Source organism: Balaenoptera acutorostrata, unplaced genomic scaffold (assembly GCF_949987535.1).
Source record: "Balaenoptera acutorostrata unplaced genomic scaffold, mBalAcu1.1 scaffold_320, whole genome shotgun sequence".
NCBI classification, from domain to species: domain Eukaryota; kingdom Metazoa; phylum Chordata; class Mammalia; order Artiodactyla; family Balaenopteridae; genus Balaenoptera; species Balaenoptera acutorostrata.
In genome coordinates this window covers 171,558-190,510 of record NW_026645883.1, presented here as the reverse complement: position 1 = coordinate 190,510, position 18,953 = coordinate 171,558, and the positions used below count along the sequence as shown (strand labels likewise).

At 52.6% G+C, this 18,953-nt stretch overlaps 1 protein-coding gene across 1 annotated transcript in view; it reads left to right on the top strand.

The window, feature by feature from the left end:
• The window catches only part of LOC130706713 (cadherin-23-like), a 210,677-nt gene that overhangs the window by 42,397 nt on the left and 149,327 nt on the right, over positions 1-18,953 (top strand). The window contains exon 3 of the mRNA XM_057539416.1: positions 1,667-1,744. Within this exon, the coding sequence (XP_057395399.1) occupies positions 1,667-1,744 (78 nt within the window). The remainder of the gene's footprint in view (positions 1-1,666; positions 1,745-18,953) is intronic.

Below are 18,953 nucleotides of genomic sequence, written 5' to 3'. Positions count from 1 at the left end.
AATAATGCCATTTGCAGCTACATGGATGGACCTAGAGATTATCATACTAAGTGAAGTAAGTCAAACAGAGAAAGACAAATACCAATGGTATTGCTTATATGTGGAATCTAAAATATGACACAAATGAACTTATTTACAAAACGGAAACAGACTCATGGACATAGAAAACAAACTTATGGTTACCAAAGGGGAAAGGAGGGGGTGGGGAATGAGTTTGGGATTAGCAGATACAAACTACTATATATAAAATAAACAAGATCCTACTGTAGAGCACAGGGAGCTATGTTTAATATCTTTGAATAAACTATATATAGTGGAAAAGAATATGAAAAATAAGATATTTATATGTATGTATAACTGAATCACTTTGCTGTACACCAGAAATTAGCACATTAGAAATTAACTATACTTCAATAAAAATTTTTTTAAAAATTTAAAGATAAAAAATAAATCACCTCATTGGCATAAACTTGGGTGTGGTCAAGGGGGCTCCTTATGGATAACAAAAGACACTCCTATCACTCTGGAAATTCCAAGGAGTTTTGAAGCTCTGTGCCAGAAACTGGGGGCAGAGACCAAATATATTTCATATTATACCACACTACTGAAGGCCTCTGGGGGGTTGCTCAGGGGACAGAGGAAGCCAGCCTTGGGGAGGCTTTGTGTGAGGGACTTGTGATATGGGGGACTCTTCATAGATGTGAAATTCCTCAGCCCATGTCAGTATCATGCTGTCCCCTTCCAGAGGCAGCCCCCAACCTGAGGCTGTCACAGAGTGGTACAGGGTTACCTGCACAGGCTTCCAGGTCTGGGTTCCAGTACGGCCCATGCCACCCTTACTAGCTGTGTGACCCTGGGCAAGTTACTAGTTACCCCCTCAAAGCCTCATTTTCCTCAATAGTAAAATGCGGATGTGACAGCACATGTTGGACCATGAGGATTGATGGAGATGCTATAAGCGGCTGGTACAGAGGAGGGTTCCATAGATGGCAGCTATTCTTATTGTTGTTTCTGTTGTTATTGTTATTAATCACATGGCATCAGCTGGCCATTCCTTCACACAACAAATAGCTGCTGAGGGCCTTCTAACTGCCAAGTCCTGTTCTGGGCACCAGGGTTGCAGCGTGTGACACAGCAGACAGCCCTTGTCCTTGCCAAGCTCCCAGTCTATCTACAGCTGGGAGGCCCAGTAGAAATACAATGTGAGCCACATGTGTGGTCTTAAATTTTCTAAGAGGCGCATTAGAACAGAAACAGGTGAAACTCATAATGTATTTGACTTAATCCAGTATAGCTACAATCATAATTTCCACGTCATCAGTATAAAAGACGAATGAGATATTTCACACCCACTTTTTCGTACAACATCTTCAAAATCCTGTGTGTATTTTATACTTCAGCACATCCTAGTGTGGACCAGGTCTCAATAGCCACACGTGGCTCGTGGCCTCACTGACCGAACGACCTGACAGCCTTCTGCCTGCCTACTGGCATTACTCCCCATTTGCCTCGAGGCAGAACAGCGAGCTGCCAAGGTCCTGGAAAGGTGGCTGCAGCACTGGATGCAGGTTCAGTGCCCACTGGAGCCCCTACTCTGTGTCCCTTGCAGAACGCATGGAGCTGGCACAAGGGTACTTGACTGATGCTCTTGTCCTCTAATTTCCAGGCCAGGTGAACCGACTGCCCTTCTTCACCAACCACTTCTTTGATACATACCTACTGATCAGCGAGGATACACCTGTGGGTGAGTTGGCGCAAGGGCTGGTGGGCAGGCCGGGTGGCGTGAGGTGGACTCCTTTCCCACAAGTGAAAGGGATCTTAGAGATTGAGCTGATCTTCCCCTGTTATTGGAAACTCTTCCATGGGGTCCCTGATGGGTGTTTGTATGGCCTCTGCTTGGTTGCCTCCAAGGATGGGACACTCACTACTTCCTGTGGTGGCCTGTTCCAAAAGAGAGGAGTTCTTAGTGTCAAAGAGTTTATCACATTGAACCCAAGTTGCTTGACTTTCACTTCTGCACTAATTTTGTCCTACAAAATGGCTTGTTCCTCTTCCTTGTGAAAATTTGAAGATGAAAGCTCTTGTAGAGTTTGTTTTGTAGCCTTTTGTACTTTTCCGTGATTACTGAGTTTTCTGCACTGAGTATGCCTGTTGTTTTGTCATTAGAAAAAATATTATCTAGGAAGTGATCACGAGCATCCTGGTGCCCGCTTATCACCACCCGCCCGCAGCTTGAGTCACCTCATCACCCAGGTCTGTCCTCACGAGCCCCTCCCGAGGGCCTGACTCCTACACTTGCAGCTGGAGGTCGGCACACATAGTCCCATGGCCTTAGCTCAGCTCTAGGGACCCTAAAGCTTCTCAGGAAATGGGGTTGAATTGAACAAACCCATCTTGCAGCTGTGCTGATGGGAAGGCACTAGTTCTTGTGAGCACGCAGGAAAACAACGCCAGGAGGTGCCACTCACCTCCACCAGCACTCCCTCTTGTGTCCTCTCATTCTTGTCCGTGTCATTTTAGAGAAAGTGCTTGTAATCTGGGGCTTCTTACACTCAGGTCTGCCTGCTTCATGGGTATCAGGGTGGGGCTGTGCGCCAGAAGCAGCATGCATCGGCAGCCAGCATGGTGCGTCTTTATGGAGCATCACTTATACTTGAAAGTGAAGCAGGATGGCTTGGAGAGGGGAGGGCTGTGAAGATACTTAACTAATAGGTCATTTAAAGCACTCTTTCATATGTGTAAAACCAAACATGGACGCAAAATCCTTCAAAGAAAATCTCTGCTTGAAGAGGGGAGCCTTAGTGGGCCCCAGACTCTCCCCTGCTGTTTGCAGGGGCACACGAGAAGCCCCCTGCAGAGGTCTTTCCTTCCACTCTTCCTTTTTTTTGTGGGTAGGTGCTGGGCACAGCAGGTGTTCTGACTATTGTGGGGATTGTCCCCATGGCCCAGTGACACTCTGTGTCTAGGGCTGTGGGGACCCACTGTGTAGAAAGTGGCCACTCTTTTGACGATTAGCAGCCCCACGCATCAGCATTGTGAGGCTGGATTTGGGGATTGGTGTTTGGGCATCTGGGTGTTTGAAGTGTCCAGGAAGGAGGCAGATTGCCTCTCTGGAATCTTCTTCCAGAGGCTTAGCTCACCTTCTGAGGGGTGGAGAGGATGGCCGGCAGTCTCCTGGGGACCCTGCTGAGCTGGTTCCTCCCTTCTGAGTTGGGTCAGGGGGTGGTGTTTGTGGGCTCCTAGATTCTTCCTGGCTCCTCCGCAGGCCCAGACCTGGAGTGGGGCTGGCACGGAGCCAGCAGAGAGGGGCCCAGTGCCTGTGGATCCGTAAAAGATGAATGTTAGCAGCATTTATCACCACTAGGGGTTCTGCTCTTTCCAGTTCATTCATCAGTTTATCAGATATAGATGGGGTGCCCCCTGTGCCAGGCCTGGGTGCTGTGGATTCAGAGAGGAATTCGACGGAGGGATAAAGAAGTCAGCGTCGCGGGTAATAGAGGCTAGGTCGGCTGTCCCGTTCAGCCCCAGTGGGGATTGAAGGGGGACGAGTCGTGCCTCTGGGGGCAGGGCAGAGCAGCAGGAAGCAGGAGAGGTTAGGGGGAGGCGGTGGCTCTTGAGCAGAGTCCTGAATGGGTCCTTTCCATTGCTTCACACACTATTTCCTGTGGCTGCTTTTTATAAGCGTCTGTTTGAACCTCATCCTCCTGGAGGTTCCTTTGTGGTGGAGGCAATATATCTGGGACAGGCAGGCCCCTGAGGCAGAGGTGTGGCCAGACACTCAGTGAGCGGGGCTGCTGGCAGGGAGAGGCGAAGCCCCCTCAGGTGAGCGGCGCCGGCCCCGTCACCCCATCTGTGGCCCTGCCTTGCCCCGCTCCGCCCTGAGGGTGGGGTTCTCAGAGGCCTGTGCTGCAGGGAGGGTGACGGGGTTGGGTGGGGTGGCTATTGCTCGGCCAGTGCTGGTAGTGGTACGCCCTGGGCTGGACGCCCCCAGTGAGCCCTCCAGCGGGCCTTGCTCCAGTTACCTTTGACTCTGGCTCTTGATTGTCTTTTGCAAACGCGGGCATCAACTGGCCTCCAGGAGTAACTCCCAGGACTCAGCCCCATTATGGCTGTGTTTGGCAGTCACAGCGGGGGTGTCCATCTGATGTAATGGGGGTTGATCCCTGGCTCTGGGAGGCCACAGGAATGAGAGAGGGTTCAGTGAGCTGGAAGACAGCTCTACTCATCTGTCTGGGCAGGGGCCAGTGCTGAGCTGGACCGCACCCTCCTGGCCTCCTCCCTTCCTTTTGCATCAGGATGGGGCAGCACAGCTCTGCCCTGAAAGTCATGAGCCCAGTTTCTGTTCCTTGCTGTGTGGCGTTGGGCACAGTGCCTCCCCTCTCTGGGCCTCTATCTCCCCGTCTCACCAATGAGAGGGCATTGGAAAGATGGGCCCAGTGGCCTTGAGCTGGGGCAGTCCTGCCAGCCCAGGGTGTCACATCTCTGGGCCCTCAGATAACACAGCCCTGGAAACCTCCACTGAGTGCTGTCACCTACTTGCCCTGGGCCATTCAGAGGGTGCATATGGACTCACGTGGACAAAGCAGGGTGCAGACCTCTGACCAGCAGTGGCCAGGGTGAGGGTAAGGGTGGAAACAGCTTGTCAAGGAGACTGGCCCTTTGCCTGCCATGTGGAATGGGGTGGCCTAGAGACTTGACTTTGAGGCTTGCCTCTCACTAACCCTTTGCTCTCTGAATCTCAGTGCTCCAAACTGTAAAATGGGATGGAATAGTCTCCCTTCTGGATTGTTGGGCTGTATACATACACTATAGTTAACTCCAAAGCTTCCACACCTAGAATGCTTTGTTGTTACACAAAAGAGAACTTATGTGTGTCCCAGGGATGGCTGGTTGGACTGTCCTGCCAGCCACGGGCTTGCAAGGGGGACAGACAGGCACATAGGTGAGCTGGGTCCAGTGGGGTGGTTGGTACCAGTGGCTAGAGCCAGAGACCAAACTAGTCTGAAAATGTCAGCTTACCAGAGGAGGAGGTCAGAGCTGCGGACAGACCAAACTTCCAGCTCTGGGACAGATTATCCGGCTTCTGCTTGGACCCTCCAATGAAGGGGAACTCATGATCTTACCAGGCTGCTCATTTCTGTGCTGTGGAGACAGTTCTGGGAATGAAAAAGTCTTCCTAATGTTACTATGAAACCTGTCCCTGCAACTACTACCCATTGAACCTAATTTTGACCACTGGAGCCTTACAGAATAATAATGATAACATAACACATGATATACTATATATATATATATATATATATATATATATATATAATATATTATTATACTAACAATATTTACTGAGTGCTTGAGGCAGTGTCGTAAGTGTTTTAATTCGTTTTTAAATTCCTTTTAAGAATGGAAGGTAGAGTTTGATTACAGGCTCTATCAGAATGTAGTTTCTGTGAGTGTGCTCTCCTGGGTTAGAGATTGGGACTTTCATTCACCCCAAACCTTCTGAGCCTTTCCATTTTTCACGCTCTTGCCGCGGTTTCCGACCGCGGGCCAGCGGCCACGTGCTGGGGAGCGGAATGGGAGGGCACGGCCCAGCCATCTGAAATCCCATGCGGAGGCTGCATGTTCCATCTCTGTCGCCTCCTATCTCAGCTTCCAATTCCCTCTGCGTGATGTTCTTTCTGTAGACCATCTCCCAGCTGGAAAAGACAGAAGCCAAATGAAGTCATTAAGTAGCTCTGCCTTCCCCTGGCCTGTTAACATCCGGGTCCCCCTTGTCCCTGTTTGTCTTCTCCAGACGTGAACCTCCATCACTGGCAGCAGAGCCCGGCCTGGGCGGGGCAGAGCAAGAGCACAGTGAAGACTTGATGCCTGGTCAGGCTGGCTGGCATAGCCCACACCTCGGCCCTGGCTGTTGGCAGCGAATGGCCTCATGCCACCTTTAGGATGAGGGACAGGGTGCAGGGATGCTGTCTCCGATCGCCCTCCCCAATCCACTCCAAACACTCCACCAATATTGCTCATGTCGAGATCACCGACCACCTCCCCATGGCTAAAGCTGACCGTTAATCCTCAGGCCTTGTGGCCTTTCAGCAGTTATCTTTATTTCCTCCAGGACATCACCTCTGGCTGTGCTTTCTCAGTCTCCTTTGCCTGTTCCTCCACCTCTCCAGGACCTCTTGGCACTGGAGGGCCCCGGGGCCCAGCTCCTCTATCTCTTCTCCATGCTCTCACTCCCGTGCCATGCCTAGTCTGGCAGCTCTGGGTACTACCTGTGTGCTGACAGCCCTGAGGCTTCTACCTTCTGCCTGGGCCTCCTCGCACCAGAGATTCTAGACTCATATACCACCTCTCCATCCATTTCCATGTGGATGTCTAAAGGGCTCTCAACCTCAGTCTAAAGCCGAACTCACCATCTTCCCTGCAAACCCCTGCTTCCCTGCAGCCTTTCCCATCTCAGTTAGTTGCAACTCCATCCTTCCAGTTGCTCAGACTAGCAACTTGGGGTCTTCCCTGACTCTTCCCTTTCCCCCCCACCACCTCATATCCAGTTCATCAGGAAATCCTTTTGGCTTGATCTTCAAAATATTTCCAGAATCTTCTCACTTCTCACCGCTTCACCTCCTACCACCACAGGCCAAGTCTGGATTATCCCAACAGCTTCCCGATGGTCTCAGCGGTCCCCCTGCTCCCTCTGCCCTGCTGCAGCCTTTCTCACCCTCCCAGCCAAGTGGTCCTTTTCAACCTGAGACAGAGCCTGTCACAAGGTCAGCTCAAGTCCCTCCACCCACCTGGAATGGCAACCGTGTTCTTAAATGACATCGAGGCTGTTTGCAGTCCAGACCCTGCTACCACTCAGACTTCACCTCCTTCCCCACACCCCCAGCTCGCTCCACTCCAGCCGCACCAGTCGCCCTGCAGTTCCTTGAGCATGAAAGACGAGTTCCTACCTCTTGCTCTTTGCGGTTGCTGCTCCTTTTGCCTGGAACGCGATGAACCTCCGTTGGTCAGTCAAGTCAGTTCACATGCCGCAGCCTCTGTGTGGCCTTCCTGGCTTTCTCCAGGCGGGGTTCAAGGGCTGCTTCCTTTGCTTCCTCCTTCTCTATTAGTCCCAGTCGCACTGCTGTTATTACTCAGCTGCTCATCTGTCTCCCCTGTTGCCCTGTGAATGCTTCCAGGTGCCTGGGCCATCTCTATGTCCCCTGGGCCCCCCCCCCACTCCCCGTGCCTGGCTCATGCCTGGGGCTTGAGGTGCCTTGGGGGAGGAGTGAAGTCTGGAGTTTGTGAGTGCGGGGGGAACCTTCCAAGGCAGGGGCTGGGGCTGGCTCCATGCCGGCTCGCCATCCTTCTGGAGTCTCAGACCAGGCGCCCCTTCCCCAGGGTGTCGGGAGTGAGGTGTTGGTGATGACAGGGATGGCTGCCCAGGGAGAGCGCCCAGGAGAGCATGTCTCCCAGATGGCACAGATGCTGTTTGTGCCTGTACTTGTGAATGGCAAAGCCCACACCGTGCGAGGGTCATGTTTTTAATCATCCCAGCTGCCTGCCCACCCCAGGCTGTATGTGGCATATTTGCTGGGGACGCTCGGGGCACCGAGCCCTGGCTGGCCTCCAGGGAGGGACACAGAAGCAGCAGCATGAAACCTGGCTTGGAGGCACCAAGCTGACTTAGGAGTTCTGAGGGGGTGGAGGGCATCTAGTCCGTCTACCTTGGCTGCCACCCCAGTCCTCACTCATCGGGTCCTGGAGGGGGACAGTGTCCCTTGGGGCTGGGTCCCAAGGTCACTCCTCCTATCCCAATTCTAAATACCCCCAGTCCAAGGCCTCCCAAGTGCCTAGAGAAAGGAGTGAGAGCTCTTTATCATGGCCTGTCACCTACCGCTCCTCACCTGCTCCCCATCGCGGGGACCCGCTCAGCACCCCAACACCTCACCTCTGTCTCACCGCCACACCCCCACCCGTGCTGTCCCTTCGGCAGGGAGTGCCCTTTCCGCTTCCCTACCTGGTGAATCCCTACTCATCTTTGGAGGTGTAGCTCAGATGTCACCTGCCCTGGGAGGGGCCGTAGCCTCCGCCATCCCCCACCCTCTGTTTGCTTTGAATTCACCTCTATGAAAGCTCTTAGCAAGTCCTATCATGGTTATTTGTGTGTAACTCCCCATCAGCTGTTCATTTTTACTTATTATCTTAATTAATATCAACGTTACAATTAATTATCATTTTGGTATTTATGTATAATATAAGATTGTAGAGCGATACTATTAGCTAGCGTTTATTGACTGCCAGCCTCCGACCAGAGCCTCACAGTGAATCCCAGAGAAGTGGCGTCATGTCCACCATACAGCCCAGCAAGCTGAGCCTCCTGGCACATGTCCTCTGTGCCAAGCACAGTGCTTGGTACAAAGTGGGCCTCAACAGTTGCTGGTCGGATGAGTAGAGGGATGAAGGAAGAATGAAAGGCTGAGTGGATGTTGAATGTCTTGCCGATTCCCCTCCCCTTGGCTCCTGGTCCCTCTATGTGTCGCCAAGGTGGGTGCTCATGGAGCCGACATCCCCAGGCAGACCCTCCCAGACCTCCAAAGCATCTTGAGCCACAATTCAGGTGATAATGCCCACACTAATCACCTACACAGCTAAATTAGTCTTGTCAGGAACCATTAAGGCAGGAGCTCGGGATTCATTAGGATGCATCAGGCCCAGGCAGCGCCTGGCACCACTGCCAGACGGCTCTGATTAATTTCTCTGCAAACTCCATCAATGCCCAGCTGTTTCGTCTGGACCCAGCGAGAGCAATTTTCAGGTGGGCTGACCCGCATCGGCGGTCTCAGTAGACGGAGGAGCTGTGTGCCTGCAAGCACGCAGACAACTCCCCGCAGGGGCGGGCCCCACTGGGCGCAGCGTGGGAGATGCGGGGTGCTGACATGAATGGCGGGCACGTGGGCAGCACACACTCAGGGATGGCATGACGTCCAGGCATGAGGCTCTGGAGCAGATATGAAGAGGGGAGGGTTAGAGGGGAATCTGGGAGGGGGTTGGGTCTTTACTGGACCATTCTCTGTACCTGGTGTCCCCCGGGAGGGGCTATTTATCCTACCCTGTATCCCTCTTCCCTTGTCTCAATAAAGGGAAGAAATCATCTCTCAGGAGAGGATGGAGAACCACAGGATGAGAATGATTTTTTCCTTAACCGGAGTGTTCCTTAGGACCACCACAGGGAAGAGGGGGTCATTGTCCCACAAAGCAGTTCCCTGGCAAGGGCTGGTGGCAAAACTACAGGAATTGAGGGACGTGGATATGAGGAGTCCGGTGGGGGTGGTTCCCAAACATCAGCTGGGTGTGTGCTCTGAGCATGGTTTGGGCTTTTCCGCCTGCCACCTGTACAGAGGCATAGTAGCTCAGTAACTAATAACAATACAGACAAAATTAGAGTGCCTGAGACAATAATAAGTGCTAAGGAGAAATAACTATCTGTGGTTGAAGTTAAAGTCAGAGGTACACAGTGATAACAGCCTGTATTCCTCACCTTCACTTTTACCCCCCACCCAAGGATCCTCAGATGGCCTGCAATGAACAGCTAGGGCCTCCTATAGGACAATTTGATGATCACTAGTCAAACACTCCCACTTTCCAGATGGGGAAACTGAGGCCCAAGTGGGGAGCTTGCCCAAGGGCCTTAGAGAGTTACTGTTGGATTCCTGCCCTAACTTCTCACACCATCTGCAAAAGAAATTCAAGAGGGCTCTGCCCATGCAGGTATGGGGTTCCTCTGGGCCTAGGGAAGAAGGGGCATCCTCCTGGGTTGGTGGGCTGTGAGCTTGGGACTTGATGTTTAGAGAAAGGGCTCCAGGTGTCTCAGAGCTGCCACAATCTGGGGTTGGAGTGCTTAGGGAGGGGAAGTGAGGGTAGCCCAGAGGCTTCCTAAAACTGTCAGTACTGGGTGAGGTTTTGGAGGAAGGAGGTGATCTAGTATCTGTCCAGGTGATCAGATGCTGGGACCAGCTGGCCTGGGGCCCTGGCTTCCTGGTGACCTCACAGAGCAGGGATTTTACTCTTCCTTCTGGGAGGTGGGGGATGACTCACAGGACTTCTGGAAGGGCCTGGATGCCTCTGTGGCCTTGCTTCCTTTCTGCCTTTCTCCAGGTCAGCATCGGCCCTCAAAGGGGGTTATAGGACAGATTAGTACCCTTTTGGGGGGTGCTGGGCTGTAGCCTCTCCAAGAGGCCCCTGCCTGGGCACATCTGGAGCCTGTGGCAGCCCCAGCTGTGGACTGCCTCTCGATACATGGGTGGGGGTAGAGCGGGTGTTTTGGATGCGGCCGTAATATCACTAATTATAACGATGATGTACCACATGTCATGCTGGCAGGCATTAATGGTCTGCACTGCACACCTGTGCCAGGCTGTGCTTGGGGGCAGTGTAGGGACACACACATTAAAGACAACTGGGAAAATGGCAACTATATTTACACACTTACTCTGTGTCTAGGTAAGCTCTTCATACACATTGCTTCACTGAATCCTTGCAGCAGACCGAGAAAGTGGGCTTTATAATCCCCATTTTACAGATGAGAAGGCAGAGGCTCAGAGAGAGTGAGTAATTTGCACAGGGCCACACAGCTTATATAGGATAGAAATGGGCCCGAACCCAGTGCTGCCTGACCCCAAAGCCTGTGCAACTTAACCACAACTTTGGGATTCTGTGTGTGGGTCATGGCTTTTAAGGAGCCCCGGTTTGGAGTGGAGAAGAGGATGTATGGTAAATGCCCAGCCCACCCCAGGCAAGTGGGAGGTGTGAGCTCCAGGGTGCTGCTAATGCTCAGGCGAGGAAGGACTTCATTCTGGGCGTGGAGAGGGGGAGGTTCATAGTGGAGGTGTCGCTGAGTGACTGGGTTTACACGCAGAAGCCACAGGAACAGCATTTCAGAAGGCCGTGGACCAGGCCCACCAGCAGTGGGGTAAGCAGCTTGTGTTGTGTCTTGGATGGCAGAAATAGGTTGTTGTAGTTAAAAATAAAAATAATAGAAGTAATCATTTAGTACTTGCGGTTTACTAGTTAGGTTACCTGAATGATCTCATTGAATCCTTACAGCGATGATGGGAAGTCTGCTCTATCATGGTCCCCATGTTACAGGCTCAGAGAGATCAATCAAGCTGCCCAAGCTCCCACGGGATTTGAATCCCAAGAATTCAGTCTTCAACATCCACACTCTTACTACCCCACTCCGCCACCCCTCAGGATTTTTGAGGGCCTTTCCTCAATCTGTCACCCAGGAAAGGGTCTCAGTGACCAAGGGTGCACACCAGCAAGGAGCTGGATGAAGGGGCAGCTGCTCCCAGAGAGGAGAGAGTGGCCAGCACAGCTTGGTCTGGGAGCACAGGCCCTGGACTCGGGCAGGAGCCTAGGTCCCAGGACTGACTCTGCTCCCATGCAGCTGTGTGAGCTTGGGCAAGTCGATTTCCCTGTTCGGGCCTTGCTTCCCCAGTTATTCCGAATGTGCTAGTGCTTACTGGACATATTGTGCAGAGTTGGAAATATTGCTGAGAAATGACTGGGGAAATAGATGAGAGTGTGAGATTAACCAGGTTGCTTGCTCCTGGGCCCATGGCCTTTTCCGGTGATCAGCAGTTAAGGAGGTGGGGGCTTCAGCCAGCTGTGCTGTGGCCAGGCAGCAGGCACCCCCTTTAGGTGGGCTAGGGGGCTGGCAGATGAGCCTGGCTCAGCTGTGTCACTGGGCGAGGATGTGCTGAGCTTGCAGCCAGCCAGGAACACTTGGGCTCTCTGGGAACCAGCCGAAGGTGTGATTTACAAGAGCTGAAAATCCTCCAGCTGGCTGGGGAGACGGTGGCAGGCAGAGCCGACTTTGAACTTGTCATCACTCCCCTCACCCTGACTGTTCTTTACACGGCTCAGGGGACCTGTGAGCCTGACTGTCCAGCTACAGCTTAGTCCGGAATAGGAGATCAAGTCTCTGTGTCAGCCCTGGACTTGGGTTTGGACACAGGAAAGTTGTCCTTTGGTGTAAGGATCTCCCTGACAGTCCCCTCATCTGGGTGCCATCCCCTTCCTCCTCTCCCCCCTCTGGGCACAGGGCACCAAGCACTGGCAGGAGAGGCACAAGGCCTGGGTTCTAATCCCAGCGGTACCTCTTGTTAACTCTGTAACCACAGGCAAGTCCCTTAGCCTCTCTGAGCCTCTTTTTTCCTCCTCTGGAAATGGGGCTGATCATACTTGCCCAGCTGACTTCACAGGAAGCTTTAAGAAAGAGCTTTGAAAACTAAATTGCCATGTAAATGGCAGACTTTGTTTTTATTGAGGTATTTGTCTTGAAGTGCCTCCTCTTCCAAGAAGCCCTGCATTGCATCTGGAACAAGTGTGGACTGTTATCACCGGCTACTTAAATCTCTCTACGCCTCAGTTTACTTGGTTGGAAAATGGGGGTGATGGTCACACAGTGTATACTCATAGGCTTAAATAAGTTAATTAACTTTGGACATTAAGAAATGTGGTGGGCACTAATATATGCTAACCATTTTTGTTGTCATTGACTAGTGTTTTTCCCAACTAGGAGAGAAGTAGCTTGGGGACAAGAACGACACCCTTAAGTGGCCAAAGCCCACTGTGCCCAACACATAAATATTTGGTGTGGTTTATGTGTTACTCTTCCAAGGGCATTTTCGCTTTGCAGGTGGGAGAGGCCCAGAGGTCCCGGGTCCCACCTCCCAGCCTGACCAGGCATGCACTCGGCACAGCTGTCTGCCAACAGGTAGTGCAGGCACGGGGTGGGCCCTTGCAGCGGTGGGCGCTCCCCATCTCATCGGCTAGTGAGCACACCTTCCTGCTCATGGGCTGTCTGCCTCCTCCCGATGCTCCTTCAGTCCCCCTGTGCCCAGAGTTCCCTGCAGTCAGCCTGTCCCTCTTCACATGACGCTGTCCAGGGTCTGAAGACAGAAGCCTGCCCCTGAATGTGCTCTGTTTTACTCTGGAGGTCCCGGCTCCTGTAGTCAGCCCTCAGACTCAGGACAGACTTTCCCACCTGCTCCCTCCTGGTCACCCTCCTATGTGCCACGTGCTGTGCCCAAGGGTTTTGCATGCCTTGCTCATTTAATCCTCACAGCTCCCTATGAAGGAGGTGGTTATTCAGCGCATTTTACAGATGAGGAAACTGAGGCTTAGAGAGATTGTCACCTGCCCAAGTCATTAAGTGAGCTGGATTCAAGCCCAGGTCTTTCTCCCTCCACAACCAGAACTCTAGCCTCTTTTCAGGTGGGTAGATCAGGGTAAGCGAAGAGGAGAACCTTCTAGCCCTGGGGTAGAACAAAGGCCTCTCCCACCATCTGTGGTCTCTCTTCAGCTTCCTCACTCTGCCCTCATACTACAGTGGATGGAGGGGATGAGAGCCTCCAACTCTTGTCCCCTCTGGCCCCTTCCCTTGAGTGAGGGGATCTTCCTTGGCCACCTCTCTCTGTCCCCACATCCTGGTGTCACGGCGCTGCCCATGGGCCCTCCTTTCCTGGGCTCTCTTGGCAGCAGGAGTGTGTGCGATGGCAGCCCTAGCACTTCCTAGGATTGATTTGGCCTTTGAAAGGATAATTCAAGATGAATATGCTGGCGTCTGACCGGAGTGAGATGGAGGGATTATTGAGTGTTGAAGCTGCTTCGCTACATCAGCTGCTTTATGAGCTCTCCAGAGAACCCTATGCCAGGGATAACTCAGCCCTGACGGGCAGGGAGGCAGCGTTTGGGTGAGAAGTACCGGTGGGGCCCAGGCACCCCACTGGCCCCACCTGGGTACCAAGAAGCAGCTTCCAGCTTCATTGCAGTGCAGGTCATTGTTCCTCCCCCTTTGTTAATCCTGTGCTGCCCCAGAATGTGGGGTGAGGGCAGTGGTACCCGCCTGCTGGTTCCTCTGTGGCCTCTGGCTCCAGGCTGCCTGGGACAGTGCAGGTAGAGTGGAGGTGAGTGGACCAGAGCCTGTGGGCAGATCTCATTGATTTCTTGCAGACTGTTACCCCTGGGGGCAGCCCAGTCCCATTGCCAGGGACACTGTCTCTGCAGGCTGGCAGATGCCCTGGCAGATCAACACGGATCCGTAGTTGGGGACTCAGTGAACTACTGGGGACGTGCTTGCTGTTAACACACAACGGCATGAGGTTTGGGGAGCAAAGCTCCCTGTGGGGCCCTTGCAGCTCAACTCACCCCCGTCACCCCAGGTGTTTGTCCTGATCAGCCACCCTGGCAGCCCCTCGGTGTTCTAGGGGACCGGCTAGGGTGAAGCCAGGGTATAGACTGGGTTGTGAGCTCTCTGAGGGCAGGGACCGTGTCTTAAAGCTCGTTAGGTGGAGTCATTGGAATGTGCAGGAGGCTGGCAATGAGCACCGATGGTCTCCTTCCTCAGTGTCCCCTGTGGAGCCTGACACAGGGAATGATGGCACATGGGCGACACTCGTTCTGTGTGTAATGACTTAAGTGTCTATCCCAGCCCAAGAGCACATTCACCCCTGGGCTGCGACACCCTTAGGTTGGGAAAACCTTTTCTGAGGAAGAGGCGTCCAGGAGAGGAAGTGACAGGAAGACTCGCTGAACACACGAGGGGCAGCTGGGGGACAGGTGGTGGGCGCTTCCCCGCGGCAGGGGTCCAGAGAGATAATTAACAGTTCTTGCCCTGGGGGTGGGGATATTCTGGTGCCGGTAACAGCATTCTGTCTCTTTTAACACAGCCCCTATCTCTTCCTCGGTCCTCCCTCTTCTCTGTGCCCAGTCACAAGATGGGACTCGCAGTGTGATGGCAGCGTCTTGGGACAAAAACAATTTACAGTCCCTGTGTCGGGTTCCCATGCACCTGACCCTCAAGACAGCCCATAGGGCCACTTCTGCCCCCGCTTTATAGATGAGGAAAAGTCCATGACTTGTCCAAAGTGGAAGGGCCCAGTAAATGTTAGCACCAAGGTTTGAACTGGACAGTCTGGCCCCCAGCCGGGGCTTATGGCTGCAGTGCTGGGCTCCATCCCCACTATTTGCCCTTGAGTAAACCGCAGCTCTTCAGACCTCAGCTCCCCAACTTTGTCAGCTGAGGCTAACAGGCCCCTCCCATTTGCATTCTTTCCCTCCCACTAGTAGTTCAAAACCCCCTGAGGGACTTGTTACAACACAAGTTGCTGGCCACACCCTCTGAGTTTCTGATTCAGTAGGTCTGGCTTGGGGCCCAACAATTTGCATTTCCAACAAGTTCTTAGGTGATGCTGCAGCAGGTCTGGGGACCACACTTTGCGACCGCTCCCCTTCCTGTGTTGCTTCCCAGCCTCTGGAATTGGCTCTGGAGTCTATTGTGAATCCTCCGTCATCCAGGCCAGCTCAGGCCCGCAGCCCTGGTAGCGACTGCCCTGTGGGCCTCGTGTTGGGCTCTCTGGACCCGCCTCTTGCCTGCCTGACCGTCTTGCCGGTCCCCTGCCTGAGACACCGCCAGTGTTCTCTACACCTCAGCTGTGGCTCATCAACGGATAACGGATGTGTGAATTAGGAGGGGGTCTGCAGGGGTGGGGAGGCACAGCAGGGCCGAGATGCCCACGATGCTGAGATGCCCTCAGCCCCCGCCTCTTGTGTTTACACAGAGTGGCCGCGCAGCAGCGACATAATTACTCCTGACGGCCTTCATTAAAGCTCTGGAGCAATTTACAGTCAATTAAGGAGAAAGGAACTGCTTCCTCCTTAGGTGCCCCCCACTACCACCTGCTTGGGAAGGAGTCCTGCCCAAGGAGACGTGGATCTGGTTCAGGGGCAGGGTATGTTTCAGGGTCTGTGCAGGGAGGAGGAGGGGGGTGGCTTCTGAAGCCAGTGAACCCGCTGTCCTACAGTCTAGCCATCCATCACCAGCTCCTGGCTGAGCACTCCCAGCATAGTGTGAGAGGCCATGAGCTGTGGAGGAGGGAGCTCCGAGGCTTGGCTCTGCCTCCGCACATGCTGAGGCCTCGGGCAGATCCTTCAGCCCTGGGAACCTCAGTTTTCTCATCTATAAAATGGGGCTGGCCCCATGCACTTTGCAGAGCTATTGTGATTGTTGAATGAAATAATGAATGTGGTGAGCACAGGGCCTGGCCCCCACCAGGAGCACAGTGGCAGGGACGGTCATTCCTGTCCCACTTGGGGACCTGCCCCTGCTTGCACAGGTGCTTTCAGAAAGCAAAAGGCTGTTCAGATGTTGACAGTCTGAGGTGCCCCCGAGCCTGGCTCAGTTCCTGTCGTCACTCTCTGGACACAGGAAACCAGAAGACACAGGCGGGGCGTGGACCTGTGGCACCTGCCCTTCTGGGTGAGACCTCTGAACTTAGAAAGCCTCGGATCCAAGGGGGAATACTTCCTCTTTTGCCTAAAGGCCAACTTAGGAAAATTAAAATGTTTACCGGCTGCATTTCACTCCATCTAAAATAAAAATAGCTTCATCGAGGGCCATGGGTGAAGGTGGGGGAGGAGAATGAATATTTTTACAACTTAGAATACCTACTTTATTGACTAGAAACATGTCAATGAGAAAAGTGGTACTGCTTTTTGGCTCCAAAAATATAAATATATCTGAGTCTATTTGAGAAGTGGCAATAATGAGGCTGCATTCTGAAATTAGACCAGGGGCTGCACTGAGAAGACAGGCTGCCTGGGAGGCTGGGTGATTGTCCCTGCTCCAGCCTGGTGCCCTCATTTGGTGAGATGACATATGGGCTGTGACATAGGACATGTGACATATGCCCAGCACCAAGCTTGGCACACCATCAAGCTGCTTAATCCCAGCCTGCACGCACCCGGTTGGCAAGAAGTGTTGTCTTTTCCTTCCCAGTTATTTTCTGTGCAGTTGATGCCATTAAAAGAATAATGAGGGCTGAGGACAGGGTCACCCTCCCTCCTTGCCTCCCTTCCCCATTCCTCAGCCTCTCTTCTGGGCTCTGGGAGAGATGGGTGAGTAGTGGGGAAGGCAGGGTGGACGGTGGAGGAAGTTAGCGTTCTCTTACTGGCCGGCTCTTTTGCCAGAGTTTTCTCGTCCATAAATCAGGATGTTGACTCTCTCGTGACAAAGCATCAGTGGTTGTAAAGTCCCCAGGGTGTCTGAGAGCCAGGCTTCTTGAGGTCAAGGTGTCTTCGTGCTAGAACTGCTCTGTTTTGTTGAAGGTTTTCTGCTGGAGTTCCTCATTTTCTGCCCCTTCGTTTCGGCCAGGGCTGTGTCCTGCCGTCAACAGGTCAAACCCCAAGCCTGCTGGGGTTTCTTACATTGGCCGCTTTCTTGCGAGGAAAGTGTAGATGTCGTTCACCCACTACCCTATCTTTGGAGGCCTTGTTAGAATATTTAATTTCACCAACACATGTAGTACTTATTCTGTGTCAGTAACTGCTGTAAGGTCCTTTAAATCCTTATAGCAGCCCTGTGAGGAAGGGTTACTATCATTTCTATTTTATAGATAGATGGGGAAACTGAGGCAAACAGTTGCAGTGACTTGCCCAAGATCATATAGCTGGTAGGTCGGGGGTGGAGCTGGGATTTGAACTTGGATGGTCCCGCCCTAGCAACTGACCTCTTAACCAGTGTGTTCTGCTACCTCCGAAGAATAGTAATGACAATAGTAATAACAGCTGTTATTTATTGAGTACCTACGAGACACTTTGTACACATTATTGCATCAAATCTTTATGAAGACCTGTCAGGGGGTTATTTATGTCTCTGTGTGGCAGATAAGGAAACTGAAGCTTGGAGAAAACAGTTAAAGTGCCATGCTCCCAGAACTAGTAAACAGTGGAGTCAAGGCTGAAATCAGGGGCAGCTTCTTTGTGAATCCCTGACTGCAGGGTTTTAGAAGATTGTCAAATGGTCATTCTCCCAGTCCGTCCTGCCGCATCTCCTGAATGCTCTGGCTCCAGAGAGGAGAATCTTCCAAGACCCACCAGACTTCCAAGACTTGTCTCATCCAGAAGCAATTCCACCCAGCCCCACTGTGCCAGAGCCTGGGCAAACGGTTCACCTTTACACTTCTGGGTGATGCTAAATGAGAAATAGGGGTCAGGGATGGAGGGAGCAGAGGGGGATGATAGTGCAGGACAGCAGGACCTCTTGTGGACCATTGATTGCTGACCCGGGTCATGTGTCCCATGTGCCCCTCCCTGGCGGCAGCTAGATGTCCTGACTAGTTAAACTGAAAACTAACAGTAGGAAAGTAAAGTTAAAGTTGAACACTCCCGAGTTCAAACCTCCTTCTCTCCTGTCCTTCTGACCAAGTCCCATCGAGTTAATAAAAGCTGTCCTTTATGGAGGGCCAACTAGGGGCCAAGACTTTATATGCAATATCTCATTCAATCCACACAACAACCTAGGATGAGGATACTATACTCATATCTCCATTCCTGTCAGTATGAAATACTTGAAGCACATGGAAAAGTATAATGCTGCGTTGTCCGGAATGCAGCAGCCACTCGCCACACGTGGCTATTTAAATGTACATTAATTACAATGAAATAAAAATATAGAACTCAGTTTCTCTTTCACCCTGGCCATGTTTCAAGTGTTCAGTAGTTGCACTATGGAGTGGCTGCTGTCTGGGACAGCACAGATGATGTTTTCATTTTCCCTGCACATTGGGTTGGACGGCACTGGTACACAGTATCTTTGTTCTTCAAATGCGCAACTGAACCTCAGCACCCTGCCCCTAGCCACTCAGCTGGGGACAGGTGGCTCCCTGAGAAAACACCTGGGCTCTTTACCAGTGTTCTCCATGCCTGGCCCTGAGGACAAAGAACCTGCTCTCCAGGTGGCAGCTAGAACGCTTCAGGGACAAAGAGCCAGCGTGACCTACTCGAGGTCGAGAGGCTGGAGTCGATGGAGTAATAGAAACCGGGGGCTCTAAATCATCGAGTGCCACCCAGCTCCCTGGACCCCAGCCGGGCCAGCTCAGAGCCGGGGCCCTGGGGGCCAGAGGCAGCCCTGC